This window comes from Schistocerca nitens, chromosome 11 (genome assembly GCF_023898315.1).
Source record: "Schistocerca nitens isolate TAMUIC-IGC-003100 chromosome 11, iqSchNite1.1, whole genome shotgun sequence".
In the NCBI taxonomy this organism is placed as follows: Eukaryota; Metazoa; Arthropoda; class Insecta; order Orthoptera; family Acrididae; genus Schistocerca; species Schistocerca nitens.
Window position 1 is genome coordinate 136,314,269 of NC_064624.1, and position 14,953 is coordinate 136,329,221.

Below are 14,953 nucleotides of genomic sequence, written 5' to 3' on the forward strand. Positions count from 1 at the left end.
GGCCGACTTCCTTCCCTAATCCGATGAGACCGATGACCTCGCTGTTTGGTCTCTTCCCCCAAAAACCAACCAACCAACCAACTGAATCATTAAGACGGTTGCCGCAGTACAGGAAGACAGCAAGGCCACCAGGTGGCAGAATAAGTGAGCAGTAATATTTTAAGACTTACAAGGGGCGTTTGAAATGTACATTTTTTGGGGTAAACCTTTTTTATTTTTCAGCATAGTCTCCTTTTAGACTCATACACTTCGTCCAGCGCTGTTCTAATTTGGTGATCCCTTCCGAATAATAGGAATTTTCCAAGTCTGCAAAATACCTATTAGTTGCTGCAATCACCTCCTCGTTTGAATAAAATCTTTGTCCTGCCAGCCATTTCTTCAAATTGGGGAACAAACAGTAGTCCGAGGGAGCCAAGTCTGGAGAATACGGGGGATTTGAAACGAGTTGGAATCCTATTTCCATTAGTTCTGCGACCACAACCGCTGAAGTGCGTGCTGGTGCATTGTCGTGATGGAAAAGTACTTTTTTTGCGATCCAATCGCCGGCGTTTTGTTGCTGTTCGGTTTTCAAACGGTCCAATAACGATGAATAATATGCGCCTGTAACAGTTTCACCATTTTCCAGGTAGTCGATGAGGATTATCCCAAAAGACAGTTACCATAACCTTTCCGGCCGAAGGACTGGTCTTCGCCTTTTTTCCTGCAGATTCTCCCTTGGTGACCCAATGTTTAGATTGTTGTTTGGTGTCAGGAGTATAGTAGCGTATCCATGTTTCATCCACAGTGACGAAACGACGCTCAAAGTCCTGCGGATTCTTCCTGAATAGCTGCAAACCATCCTTGCAACACTTCACACGATTCCGTTTTTGGTCAAGCGTGAGCAATCGCGGAACTCATCTTGCGGATAGCTGTCTCATGTCCAAACGTTTATCCAAAATATTATCTACCCGTTCATTCGAGATGCCCACAGCACTAGCAATCTCACGCACCTTAACTCTTCTGTCATCCATCACCATATCATGGATTTTATTAATGATTTCTGCCGGCCGAAGTGGCCGCGCGGTTCTGGCGCTGCAGTCTGGAACCGCGAGACCGCTACGGTCGCAGGTTCGAATCCTGCCTCGGGCATGGATGTGTGTGATGTCCTTAGGTTAGGTAGGTTTAACTAGTTCTAAGTTCTAGGGGACTAATGACCTCAGCAGTTGAGTCCCATAGTGCTCAGAGCCATTTGAACCATTTTGAACCATTAATGATTTCTGGAGTTGTAACCTCCACAGGGCGCCCAGAACGTTCAGCATCACTTGTGCCCATATGGCCACTCCGAAAATTTTGAAACCACTTATAAACTGTCAGAGTCACCGTAATGTTTATCAAGCTTGTGTTCAGTCTCCTGAGGCGTTTTGCCTTTGATAAAGTAATGTTTAATCACCACACGAAGTTCGTTTTCGTCCGTTTTTTGAGAATCACTCGACTTCCTTGATTCACACGAATGCCAAACACAAAGAAATAGACCAATATGGCTGAAACTTGGTGTGCGTTCTTTCCAAAGAAGCTACTAACTAAACGTCACCTCGATACGCGCTGGTCATTTATGTGAATCAAGGAAGTCGAGTGATTGTCAAAAATGGACGAAAAAGAATTTCGTGTGGTGATTAAACATTACTTCATGAAAGGCAAAACGCCTCAGGAGACTAAAGAGAAGCTTGATAAACATTACGGTGACTCTTCACTTTCGATTAGAACAGTTCACAAGTGGTTTCAAAATTTGTCGGAGTGGCCATATGGGCACAGGTGATGCTGAACGTTCTGGACGACGTGTGGAGGTTACGACTCCAGAAATCATTGATAAAATCCATGATGTGTTGATGGATGACTGAAGAGTTAAGGTGCGTGAGATTGCTAGTGCCGTGGGCATCTCGAATGATGGTGGTGTCATCTCTACATCTACATCTACATTTATACTACGCAAGCTACACACGGAATGTGGCGGAGGGCACTTTAAGTGCCACTGTCATTACCTCAATTTCCTGTTTCAGTCGCCTATGGTTCGCGGGAAGAACGACTGCCGGAAAGCCTCCGTGCGCACTCGAATCTCTCCGACTGTGCACGGACTTTTCAAACGCCCCTCGTAAATACAATATTACAATGCCATGAAAGTGAGGAAGATACGATCGAGAGGTCGTGTATAATTACAAAACAGATGTAAATCACATCAAACGTCATAAAATAACGACTGTATAAGACTCAATAGCGAATCTCATGTTACAGGGGAGGGATGCCAACAGAGGATCGCCAGGTAAAGGCGGGAGGAACCAAGCCGTGGATCGGCACTTACTATCTGTGCACGTTATTTCCTGTGCCTGATGTTATGTACAGGTAGTCAATGTACGCAATTTTAACTGTAAGTGTTTTGTAGTAGAAAGCTTATTCATCGTGGCGACCCATGAACTGGCCCCTCCCACTTTTACATCGCGATCCCCTGTTGGTTCCATTCCCCTGCAACATGAGATCTGACTTTCAGTTAAATACAGTCGTTGTTTTATGGTTTTTGATTTACTTTTTTTTGTAATCATACACGACCTCCAGATGGTTTCTTCGATTTCTTCATCTCATTACAACAACTGTCTTTAAGTCTTAAACATTAACGCTCAGCGCCGGCCGCTGTGGCCGAGCGGTTATAGGCGCTTCAGTCCGAACCGTGCTGCTGCGACGGTCGCAGGTTCGACTCCTGCCTCGGGCATGGATGTGTGTGATGTCCTTAGGTTACTTAGGTTTAAGTAGTTCTGTAACACCCCACCCGTCACTTATCTGGTTTTGGCGTGTGTTCACCCCAGCTAATTGACTAAAAGTTCAACAGAGAGTGCAAAACTGCCACAATATCAGATAAAGCAAAGAAAGTAATAAGGCCCTCTGACTCCTGATTGAACTGCGGTGGCAGTGTTGACATTAATTGATTCAGAATCGATCACTTTTCATTAAAAAGGAGTGCACATTGATGTTATATTCAGCTATTGAACACCAGATGCAAGTGTTGAACATAAAATTAATTAAGAAAATGACTTGGAATTTCAACTACTTGATTGAAAACAGATGCAGTCGATTAGCACAAATTTATTTTAACTCCTGACCTTCCATCATCACATTACATGACTCTCCTATCAGGCAGTGGTAATAAATTGCGTTTACGTGGAGTAAAGCGCGATAAATCAAAAGTAATTCCTATCGACTGACCCAGGCGTAATGCGAAGTGCAAGAAGAATTCTACAATACACGGCCCATGAAATCCTCGTGGAAACTTGGAAACTTTGCCGACGTGATCCAACAAATTAATGTGGCCTAATTCAAGCCAGAGGGGGCGCAATATCACCGAATTCAGCGTGGCGGAGCGGCGTCGTTGTGTGGACGTCGGCCGACCTCGTGGTGCTGCAAGGCTGTGCTCATCTATTCACTCCTAGCTATCTTGCTTAGTACACAGCTGAACCAAAACTTGCTATCTCCAAGCTCAATCGTTCCCTTTGCTAGGTCGTAAACTGCAGAGATGCTCACTCTTTCCCAGGCAAGCTGAGTAAAGAACGCCACGTCCGCACTCTAGGCAAGCTGGAAACAGAAGACCTCTACTGAGACTTCTGCCAGTCCGCTATTCGCATCGGTTTCCCCTCCAGCAAAACCACTTACGCCAGTCGCGTTAATTATGCGTCGCTTCCCAGCGCCGACCAATGCCTGCTCTGGGAAGTGAACGAATTCCCACAAAATTTCCCTTCCTCTCAACTTCTGCTATTTAGCTCCTCCCAGGCCACCCATCAAGGTTAGCGTCTGCACAAAACACCAATTTTTCTGGCATTCTGACTCCCAGGAGAGTACTTCAAATTCCTCGGTCCTACGTTCCCATCGGAGGCTGGCGTATTTCATTCTGTCGCTCTTCACCTGATTTACTTCAGACTCTGCGGACCGTGAATTCAGCGTGAAGTTGCTATAGTCACGAACATGCATATTTTGGCCTCTGTTGACCGCTCCACCATAGCTTTGCGTGGCTTACTCTCATGTTTCACTGAAAACGGGACGACGGACATTTATCAACAGGCGTACAAGTTCCCCGTCTGCTTCCCGGTACACCAGCATGGGATCAACCACCCACTCACTGTCACTCATCTTAAGGCAGCTGGAGGCCGCACCCCGTTACCGCTTTCTCAGAGCTTGAGCCGCCCTAAGCTGCCTATTGTCGCTTCCCTTCGCCGCTCACCAGCCGGCCACAGTCAACTCCGAATACTTACATGGGATAAACTAACCTCCAGTAAACCGACGCGTTTCCACACAGTTTTCATGTCGTGTGAATTGCTTTAAAACCATCACCCGACATTAATTATTCCAATACGCACAAACTATACCCTCTACAAGATGCATTGCGCCTTGTCAGTCATTTTTGTTCAGCCCTACTGTTCGCTCAACGTGACTTCGATGATCTTTAATGACTTCATGTAAGGGGCATAGTTCTTGCCATCTTACAGTTCTAGGGGACTGATGACCTCAGAAGTTAAGTCCCATAGTGCTATGAGCCATTTGAACCATTAATGCTCAGCAGTACTGACACGTGGCGGCCTAGTTGTCTTCCTGAACGGCGACAATCGCCATAACGATTCAGTTTCGCATTGTCTTATGCATAAGATAGATGATTCCATACCTGCCTATGCCGTATTCATCTTAGCCTTGCTGTATATTCACATTGCACTTTGATTTATTTCCTGTTCGGCCTTACGATCAGTTAGCTACTATGACGCACTATGTATTATTGTTGCTCTTAATGTTAATCTGATGATGTATAAATGGAAACGCGACATGAAAGAAAGTAGTAGTTACCACAAAACCTATATCTTCCAAGTATTTTTTCAGCAACAATTTTAGCATTGATACAATCTTCAAGAAGTACAACGGATCCTATTTCTTTCTAAAACTGGTCAGGGGTAAATTTTGAGGCAAATATGATAGAAAAGTTCACGTTTCAGATACATTTGTACTATACTATGTTCATCATAAGAATAAGTCAGATGCAAACGTTACACCACGTACTCTTCCACGTTTGCTGGAATCTCATTCAATTTCGTTTCAGGTGGAGTGAAAGCAAAGCTGTGGCCAGTACAATCAAGTACGATCATGAGGACCGTTTTATGCTGTGCGTCACGCGCTCATCGGCTGAGCGATAACACGGAGCAACAGCTTTACCGAACTACACTATGTGATCAAAAGTATCCGGACACCTAGCTGAAAATGACTTACAAGCTCGTGGCGCCCTCCATCGGTAATGCTGGAATTCAATACGGTGTTGGCCCACCCTTAGCCTTGATGACAGCTTCCACTCTCGCAAGCATACGTTCAATCAGGTGCTGGAAGGTTTCTTGGGGAATGGCAGCCCATTCTTCACGGAGTGCTGCACTGAGGAGAGGTATCGATGTCGGTCGGTGAGGCCTGGCACGAAGTCGGCGTTCCAAAACATCCCAAAGGTCAGTCCATTACAGGGATGTTATTGTAGTGTAACCACTCTGCATTATGCACAGGTGTTCGATCGTGTTGAAAGTTGCAATCGCCATCCCCGAATTGCTCTTCAACAGTGGTAAGCTAGAAGGTGCTTGAAACATCAGTGAAGGACTGTGCTGTCATAGTGCCACGCAAAACAACAATGGGTGCAAGCCCCCTCCATGAGAAACACGACCACACCATAACACCACAGCCTCCGAATTGTACTGTTGGCACTACACACGCTGGTAGATGATGTTCACCGGGCATTCGCCATACCCACACCCTACGATCGGATTGCCACATTGTATACCGTGATTCGTCACTCCACACAACGTTTTTCCACTGTTTATTCGTTCAACATTTACGCTCCTTACACCGAGCGAGGCGTCGTTTGGCATTTACCGGCGTGATGTGTGGCTTATGAGCAGCCGCTCGACCATGAAATCCAAGTTTTCTCACCTCCCGCCTAACTGTCATAGCAGTGGATCCTGTTGCAGCTTGGAATTCCCGTGCGAAGGTCTAGATAGATGACTGCCTATTACACATAACGACCCTCTTCAACTGTCGGCGGTCTCTGTCAGTCAACAGACGAGGTCGGCCTGTACGCTTTTGTGCTGCACGTGTCCCTTCACGTTTCCACTTCACTATCACATCGGAAAAAATGGACCTAGGGATGTTTAGGAGTGAGGAAATCTCACGTACAGACGCCCAACCACCCAACCACCTGACCACATTCGTAGTCTGTGAGCCCCGCGGAGCGCCCCATTCTGGTCTCTCACGATGTCCAATGACTACTGGGGTCGCTGGTATGGAGTACCTGGCAGTAGGTGGCAGCACAATGCATCTAATATGAAAAACGTATCTTTTTGGGGGTGTCCGGATACTTTTGATCACACAGTCTATTTAAATTGAACAGCACTGGCCTGCCAGCTGTCCCATCTAACCTGAAGTGTTGTCAGCAGTTGGAATTAAGACGTAAAAAGAGAAGAGCAAAGATACAATGTAGCTTCGAATGCCGTTTCATCTTTAAAAAGAATGAAATAATATTCGGCAAAATTCTAGTACTACCGCACGCTTCTCAGAGGACCTGACAGAAAGCATAACATGCTCTCGTTCTTATCTAACGTAGTATTTTAATTAAAAGCAACAGTGATGAAAATTCCTAACTTACACACAGTGACCGAGCTGTGTGAGCCGGCCGGAGTGGCCGAGCGGTTCTAGGCGCTACAGTCTGGAACCGCGCGACCGCTACGGTCGCAGGTTCGAATCCTGCCTCGGGCAGGTTAGTTAGGTTTAAGTAGTTCTAAGTTCTAGGGGACTGATGACCTCAGAAGTTAAGTCCCATAGTGCTCAGAGCCATTTTTGAACGAGCTGTGTGAGACAAAAGCATACTGCAGGGATTTCACCACGAACTTAAATATTGAAGCCACTGAAGGTATTAACATAGTCAGTCGTCTGGTAACATCTCAATTCCTTCCATATGCGAGTTCGAGAGATACATTTCAGTTTCGGAACTGTCATCTGCTGCACTGGTAACGAGTCATTTAACAACAGAAGCTTTGTGCGTTAGTTCCAGTACGTCCGGCAGTTTAAATGCCTTGTTACACTCCTGGAAATGGAAAAAAGAACACATTGACACCGGTGTGTCAGACCCACCATACTTGCTCCGGACACTGCGAGAGGGCTGTACAAGCAATGATCACACGCACGGCACAGCGGACACACCAGGAACCGCGGTGTTGGCCGTCGAATGGCGCTAGCTGCGCAGCATTTGTGCACCGCCGCCGTCAGTGTCAGCCAGTTTGCCGTGGCATACGGAGCTCCATCGCAGTCTTTAACACTGGTAGCATGCCGCGACAGCGTGGACGTGAACCGTATGTGCAGTTGACGGACTTTGAGCGAGGGCGTATAGTGGGCATGCGGGAGGCCGGGTGGACGTACCGCCGAATTGCTCAACACTTGGGGCGTGAGGTCTCCACAGTACATCGATGTTGTCGCCAGTGGTCGGCGGAAGGTGCACGTGCCCGTCGACCTGGGACCGGACCGCAGCGACGCACGGATGCACGCCAAGACCGTAGGATCCTACGCAGTGCCGTAGGGGACCGCACCGCCACTTCCCAGCAAATTAGGGACACTGTTGCTCCTGGGGTATCGGCGAGGACCTTTCGCAACCGTCTCCACGAAGCTGGGCTACGGTCCCGCACACCGTTGGGCCGTCTTCCGCTCACGCCCCAACATCGTGCAGCCCGCCTCCAGTGGTGTCGCGACAGGCGTGAATGGAGGGACGAATGGAGACGTGTCTTCAGCGATGTAAGTCGCTTCTGCCTTGGTGCCAATGATGGTCGTATGCGTGTTTGGCGCCGTGCAGGTGAGCGCCACAATCAGGACTGCATACGACCGAGGCACACAGAGCCAACACCCGGCATCACGGTGTGGGGAGCGATCTCCTACACTGGCCGTACACCACTGGTGATCGTCGAGGGGACACTGAATAGTGCACGGTACATCCAAACCGTCATCGAACCCATCGTTCTACCATTCCTAGACCGGCAAGGGAACTTGCTGTTCCAACAGGACAATGCACGTCCGCATGTATCCCGTGCCACCCAACGTGTTCTAGAAGGTGTAAGTCAACTACCCTGGCCAGCAAGATCTCCGGATCTGTCCCCCATTGAGCATGTTTGGGACTGGATGAAGCGTCGTCTCACGCGGTCTGCACGTCCAGCACGAACGCTGGTCCAACTGAGGCGCCAGGTGGAAATGGCATGGCAAGCCGTTCCATAGGACTACATCCAGCATCTCTACGATCGTCTCCATGGGAGAATAGCAGCCTGCATTGCTGCGAAAGGTGGATATACACTGTACTAGTGCCGACATTGTGCATGCTCTGTTGCCTGTGTCTATGTGCCTGTGGTTCTGTCAGTGTGATCATGTGATGTATCTGACCCCAGGAATGTGTCAATAAAGTTTCCCCTTCCTGGGACAATGAATTCTCGGTGTTCTTATTTCAATTTCCAGGAGTGTATTTCTCGCGAGAGATCCATGAACTTGGTTCCAGATCAGCTGTGTTGGGTTCACGTTGCTGTGGTACGGTGGCAACCGTAAAAATGGTGCATTTGAATGGTATGCTCAATGCTGTGAAAATGATTGTTCTCCATGTTGCTACCACGATTATCAGTCTGGATCCTGTGAGACGACATAAGTGTTACAAAATGCTGCACGTAGTCCATATTTGCAACGAAAGCTGAAATTTTGCGTGCACTATGTTATTAGGAACAAGAAGACGTGCAATTACAATTAAAATAATGGTTAGATATGTCTTATTTAGCATATATTTGATGAATTTCACATTTGGTAGATGTAGGTATTCCTAATTTTACGGAAAAGAGAACAACCAAAGCGATATTGGAACCCTCGATAAAGAGATTAATTCTCTGCATCAGCTATTCAAAATTTTCTTACCTTTCGTAAATACAGTCCCTCAGAAAAGTTCAAAGGTGATTTTTTCTGAAAAGTTGTGAAAAACACTAGGAATGAGTTGTTTCTCGACACTTTTTCAGCGACCTCCACATGCGTGTCTCACTACGGAGCAGGAAACAGCCTCAGCGATTTGCACAGTACATATTAAGAGCACAACAATCAGAGCACAATAGTATAGACAGTGTTACAGTACTCGATTTCTGAAATATAACTACACAGCTAAAGCGTGATTAAGAAAAAAAATTGATGGCTGTCGTACATTTGAATATCTTAAAAGTTTCATTTACAAAAACATAGTAGTGTAATAAGGTATCTAATACACAAGTAGGACCTACTTCCAAGAGCGTAACAACACCAGTGTACGTGTGTTACGGCTTCTGACCAATCATCGCATTCGTGTATGTGTACATCAGATTTATTCTTGTGATGAACTTAGGTAGGACAACTGCCTGGTATTGAAGTTGCGGCTCATAACCTCAAAAAATGGTTCAAATGGCTCTGAGCACTATGGGACTCAATTGCTGTGGTCATAAGTCCCCTAGAACTTAGAACTACTTAAACCTAACTAACCTAAGGACAGCACACAACACCCAGCCATCACGAGGCAGAGAAAATCCCTGACCCCGCCGGGAATCGAACCCGGGAACCCGGGCGTGGGAAGCGAGAACGCTACCGCACGACCACGAGATGCGGGCTCATAACCTCGCATGCGCAATTAACTCATTAGCGGCTCGTTTTCGGACCCATGTTTACGGCGGCGTTTCTACTTCTGTTGCCAGCACAGTTTCATGCACGTCAGATACAGCTACAAATTTTGATACACCGTACCTAAAACTGTTGCTCTTGGACACATGTGGCGATCATCTGAGCTTGGCCCACCAAGCATCCGGTTGTGTCAATTGGGCATTAAGGCCCCCGTAAACGTTCAAACATTGTCAAACTTAACTATGGTTGCCAAACATTTAACCGTGTACGGTGCAGTTAGTCGTGTTTGTCAAGCACAAGTCGTGTTTGCGAGAAATTTTGGTTGAGAGAAGGTTTGACAAGATGGCGGACGTTGCTTGTGTCGACGTTTCGCCGCATATGTTTACTGACAAATTGTTTTTTTATGATTTGTCTCACTGTACTGTGAGTTCCTACTGCTATGAAAACTTCGATGAAACATAAAGATAAAAAAGCACAGTTAATTGCCAAAATGGTAGAGGCACCACATCTTTCCCAGCCATAAATATCGCAGGAGGAGGCTACAAACAAAACCAATATGTTACACACACAGTAACATACAAGCGTAGTGGAATCAAATAAAAGAAACCGAAATAAGTTGCGGCTGATAACCACGCATACGCAATTATCTCATTAGCGGCTCGAGGCCTCCATAAAGGTTCAAACATTTTGTCAAACTTAATTGTGGTTGCCAAACATTTGACGTGTTTGTCAAGAACAGGTTGTGTTTGACGTATTTGCGAGAAATTTTGGTTGACAGAAAGTTTGACAAGATGGCGCACGTTGTTTGTGTCGACGTTTCGTCGTGGGCTACAAATTCCCATGTTCTGGTATTTTAATGGAGTATCATTTGAGGACCAAGTAGAGATGACACATTTTCACGTAGTTGGGTCTTCTTTTTCAACGCTACACAAATTAATCGTTTCACTGTCCACGCGCAGAAAGTTGATGTAATCGCCATGTTCTGAGTGAAACATCTCCATTGACAGACTGTCAGTTGTATATTTCTCATTTTAAAGCATTCCCTGGACCAGCATCTTGTTTTGTTCTTCTGTAAACACAATGCCAGAGGCAATGGTGGAAATGCCTTATCTGCATTTGTAGCCAAAATACAGCATACACGAAAATTGTATGCTGCACAAGTAAAGGTTAGACTGACAAGGCTTGTCAGTACGTGCATGTGCTTGTTTGACACATACGTGGCTAAATAAGAACGAACTTGACAGGCAAGTTTGGTCTTTTAAGAGGGACTTTGTAAGTTTTAAAAACTTGGATCGTCAACTCGAAGAAAGTTGACGAAATCATAGGGTTCTGAGAGTAATATTTCTTTCGAATATTTCCATGGGTACATTTCCCATTTTTAACCATTCCCTGGTGCTGAGTCTTGTTTCTTTCTTCTTCTTTATACACTGTGCCAAAGTCAATGGCAATGTTACTTTGTATGCATTTATGGCCGTTCTCACTTCTCTCAAAATACACACGAACACGAACAGCGTGTGCTTCAAACTGAGGTTAAACTGACAAACACTGTTTGAACGTGTACGGGCTTGTTTGGCAAATCTGTGACTAGCTAGGCCGGTATTACACTATCAAATTTCATTGTCAAATTTCTTTGTCCAATATGTTTGTCAAAGAAATTTGATGGTGTAATAGGTAACTTTGTCAAATGTCGTCAAATATTTGATCAAATCTAGGGCCTCGCTGTAGATTTGATCAGAGAAGTCGCTTGCTTCTGTTCACTGCAATGTGACATGTTACCACATGGAGCGCTAGCATCGCTGCAGCGTTCTGTCGTCTGTAGTGTTTTTATAAACACTGCCGGTAAATTCAATTGGTGTGTGCCGACAACCACAAAATTAATAGAGATGTATGAAGCTGATGAGGCGCTTTACAACGAGAGGCACGCTGAACACAAAAATAGATTATGAAGATTCTAAATCTGACTTAACCTAAGCTAACCTACCCCTCTCCTGTAGCAAGGAATCGGAGTGTTACAGTGAGCCTGTCTTCTGAAGATGTAGCAGTTCTTAAGTGAGAATTGTGCTTTGTGATATGAGGATACACTTCATTGAGCACACACAGAAATGTATACTCATCCATTCTTAAGTAACTGAATTGCGACTTGCCCTCCACTACAAGCTCACGTGAAAAGTTTTGTTGAATGCTTTTATCGTGTCGTCGTAAAAACGACGGCTTCACCCAGATTAGATTAGTTTTTCGTTCCATAGATCCGTGCTGAGGAGATCCTCGTGGATGTCCAACACGTCAATTTTTTTTAAGCTGAAATAACAATACTAATAGTGTGAATATATACAATACATCATTTGTTTCTATTAAAAATATCGACAATGGAGTAGAAAGAGTTGGCCACTAGTAAGTCTTTCAGGCTCATTTTAAACTGATCTTTATTTGCAACTAAATTTTTTATGTTTGCTGGCAAATTATTGAAGATGAGTGTTCCTGAGTAGTGGACCCCTTTTTGAACTAAAGTAAGTGCTCTTGTGCAGATCATTTTTGTTCCTGGTATTGTATTTATGAACTGAGTTATTTGTTGGAAAAAGAGATATATTATTTAGGACAAATTCCATTAAGGAGTCAATATACTGAGAGGCAGTAGTTAGTATACCCAGTTCTTTGAAGAGGTTTCTGCAGGACGTCCGTGAATTTACTCCACGAATAATACGTATTACACGCTTTTGGACTCTGAAAACTTTTGTTTGACTTGAGAGTTACCCCAAAATATTATACCATATGACATTATGGAATGAAAGTAGGCAAAGTATGCAAGCTTTTTCATTTTTATGTCGCCTATGTCTGCTAACACTCGAATTGCAAATACATATTTGTTAAGGCGCTTCTGCAGTTCTGTGCTCCTCCCAACTGAATTTATTATCAAGTTGTAATCCCAGGAATTTAAGACTGTCAACCTCGTATGTATGGTTCCTTTTTTTCCCCCACTTCTTTTCCGCATGTGCACACAATGCAATTGCGGTACGTGCAACTGCTGTGGTTAATAACAAGTTGTTGTCAGCCATCTTGAACATTGACGAAAAATATGATGACAGTGTAATACCCCTTCTAGCGGTACGTCAAAGATCTTTGTCAAATATAATTGACGGAATACTTGTCCACATCTTTGATCAAATCTTTGACAAAGAAATTTGATAGTGTAATACCGGCCTAAGAGCGATCTGTCAGACACGTCTGGTCGTTTACGGGGGTCCCTCAGAGTGTCCCTGTTGGCGCATCGCATCGCAGGTGCGAGCGGCGGCCGGCGGCCCCATTTGACGGGCTGGCTGTGTGGGCCGCTGTCTACGACGCGCCGCTAGCCGGCGCTGGGCGCGCGCGCGTCGGGTCGTACCTCTGCCTCCGGCGCAGCGAACGCGAGCAGGCCAGCATGTCGACGTCGACGTGTGCGTCTCTGGTGCGGTGCGGTCGCCGTGGCGTCTGGTGCGGAGTGGACGCGAAGCCGGGGCCTGCGAGGAGCAGCGGCTGGTGGCGCCCGGCACGCCTCGCTGCGTGCGCGGGAAACCAGAGACCGCCGCCCGCAGCCGTCGGGCCGGAACCGGCCCCCACAATGGCGCGGCCGCCCCCGTCTTCATAGCGCCCACCGTGGTACGTCGCGAGCTGCGCAACGCCCTGTTCCTCGCCGCACTCTCGCCTTTCTCGTGTCGTGTAGTCTCCGGTTGCACGGACCGCCCTATCCCATTACACTCAACGAAATGGAATGTCAACATATTCTGGGTAAATCTCACGAGGGAACCTCCCCATCGCACCCCCCCCCCCTCAGATTTAGTTATAAGTTGGCACAGTGGATAGGCCTTGAAAAACTGAACACAGATCAATCGAGGAAACAGCAAGAAGTTGTGTGGAACTATGAAAAAAAAAATTAGCAAAATATACAAACTGAGTAGTCCATGCGCAAGATAGGCAACATCAAGGATAGAGTAAGCTCAGGGATCGAGATGTATTACCCTCCTGAACCACACACATCGTCAGTTCGGATTACAGTGGGCACTGAATCACTGCGTTCTCACCGTGGATCGCTACAAAAGTGAAACCTGTGGAATGAATCACATTTCTTGTTCCACCAGGTCAATCGTTGTGCCATTCCACGCCATCAACCACGCGTATCGCTGCTTGAAATGTGCTCCGTGCCACAGATGAAAGACAGCCGCGGTGGTCTCGCGGTTCTAGGCGCGCAGTCCGGAACCGTGCGAGTGCTACGGTCGCAGGTTCGAATCCTGCCTCGGGCATGGATGTGTGTGATGTCCTTAGGTTAGTTAGGTTTAAGTAGTTCTAAGTTCTAGGGGACTGATGACCACAGCAGTTGAGTCCCATAGTGCTCAGAGCCATTTGAACCATTTAGAGCCACAGATGAAGGAGAGTGAGGGCAGCGGGGTACACTCAGTCCTGCTTCTATGGTGCCTATGGTAGTACATCTACATCTACATCTACATTTATACTCCGCAAGCCACCCAACGGTGTGTGGCGGAGGGCACTTTAGGTGCCACTGTCATTACCTCCCTTTTCTGTTCCAGTCGCGTACGGTTCGCGGGAAGAACGACTGTCGGAAAGCCTCCGTGCGCGCTCCAATCTCTCTAATTTTACATTCGTGACCTCCTCGGGAGGTATAAGTAGGGGGAAGCAATATATTCGATACCTCATCCAAAAACGCACCCTCTCGAAACCTGGACAGCAAGCTACACCACGATGCAGAGCGCCTCTCTTGCAGAGTCTGCCACTCGAGTTTGCTAAACATCTCCGTAACGCTATCACGGTTACCAAATAACCCTGTGACGAAACGCGCCGCTCTTCTTTGGATCTTCTCTATCTCCTCCGTCAACCCGACCTGGTACGGATCCCACACTGATGAGCAATACTTAAGTATAGGTCGAACGAGTGTTTTGTAAGCCACCTCCTTTGTTGATGGACTACATTTTCTAAGCACTCTCCCAATGAATCTCAACCTGGTACCCGCCTTACCGACAATTAATTTTATATGATCATTCCACTTCAAATCGTTCCGCACGCATACTCCCAGATATTTTACAGAAGTAACTGCTACCAGTGTTTGTTCCGCTATCATTAATCATACAATAGCGGATCCTTCTTTCTAGGTATTCGCAATACATTACATTTGTCTATGTTAAGGTCAGTTGCCACTCCCTACACCAAGTGCCTATCCGCTGCAGATCTTCCTGCATTTCGCTACAATTTTCTAATGCTGCAACTTCTC

General features: G+C 46.3%; 1 protein-coding gene across 1 annotated transcript in view; it reads right to left on the minus strand.

Moving 5' to 3' along the window:
- LOC126213467 (skin secretory protein xP2-like) overlaps window positions 1-13,167 on the minus strand; it is a 276,687-nt gene extending 263,520 nt beyond the window's left edge. The window contains exon 1 of the mRNA XM_049941246.1: window positions 13,076-13,167. Within this exon, the coding sequence (XP_049797203.1) occupies window positions 13,076-13,113 (38 nt within the window). The 5' untranslated portion in view covers window positions 13,114-13,167. The remainder of the gene's footprint in view (window positions 1-13,075) is intronic.
- Window positions 13,168-14,953: the final 1,786 nt, after the last annotated feature.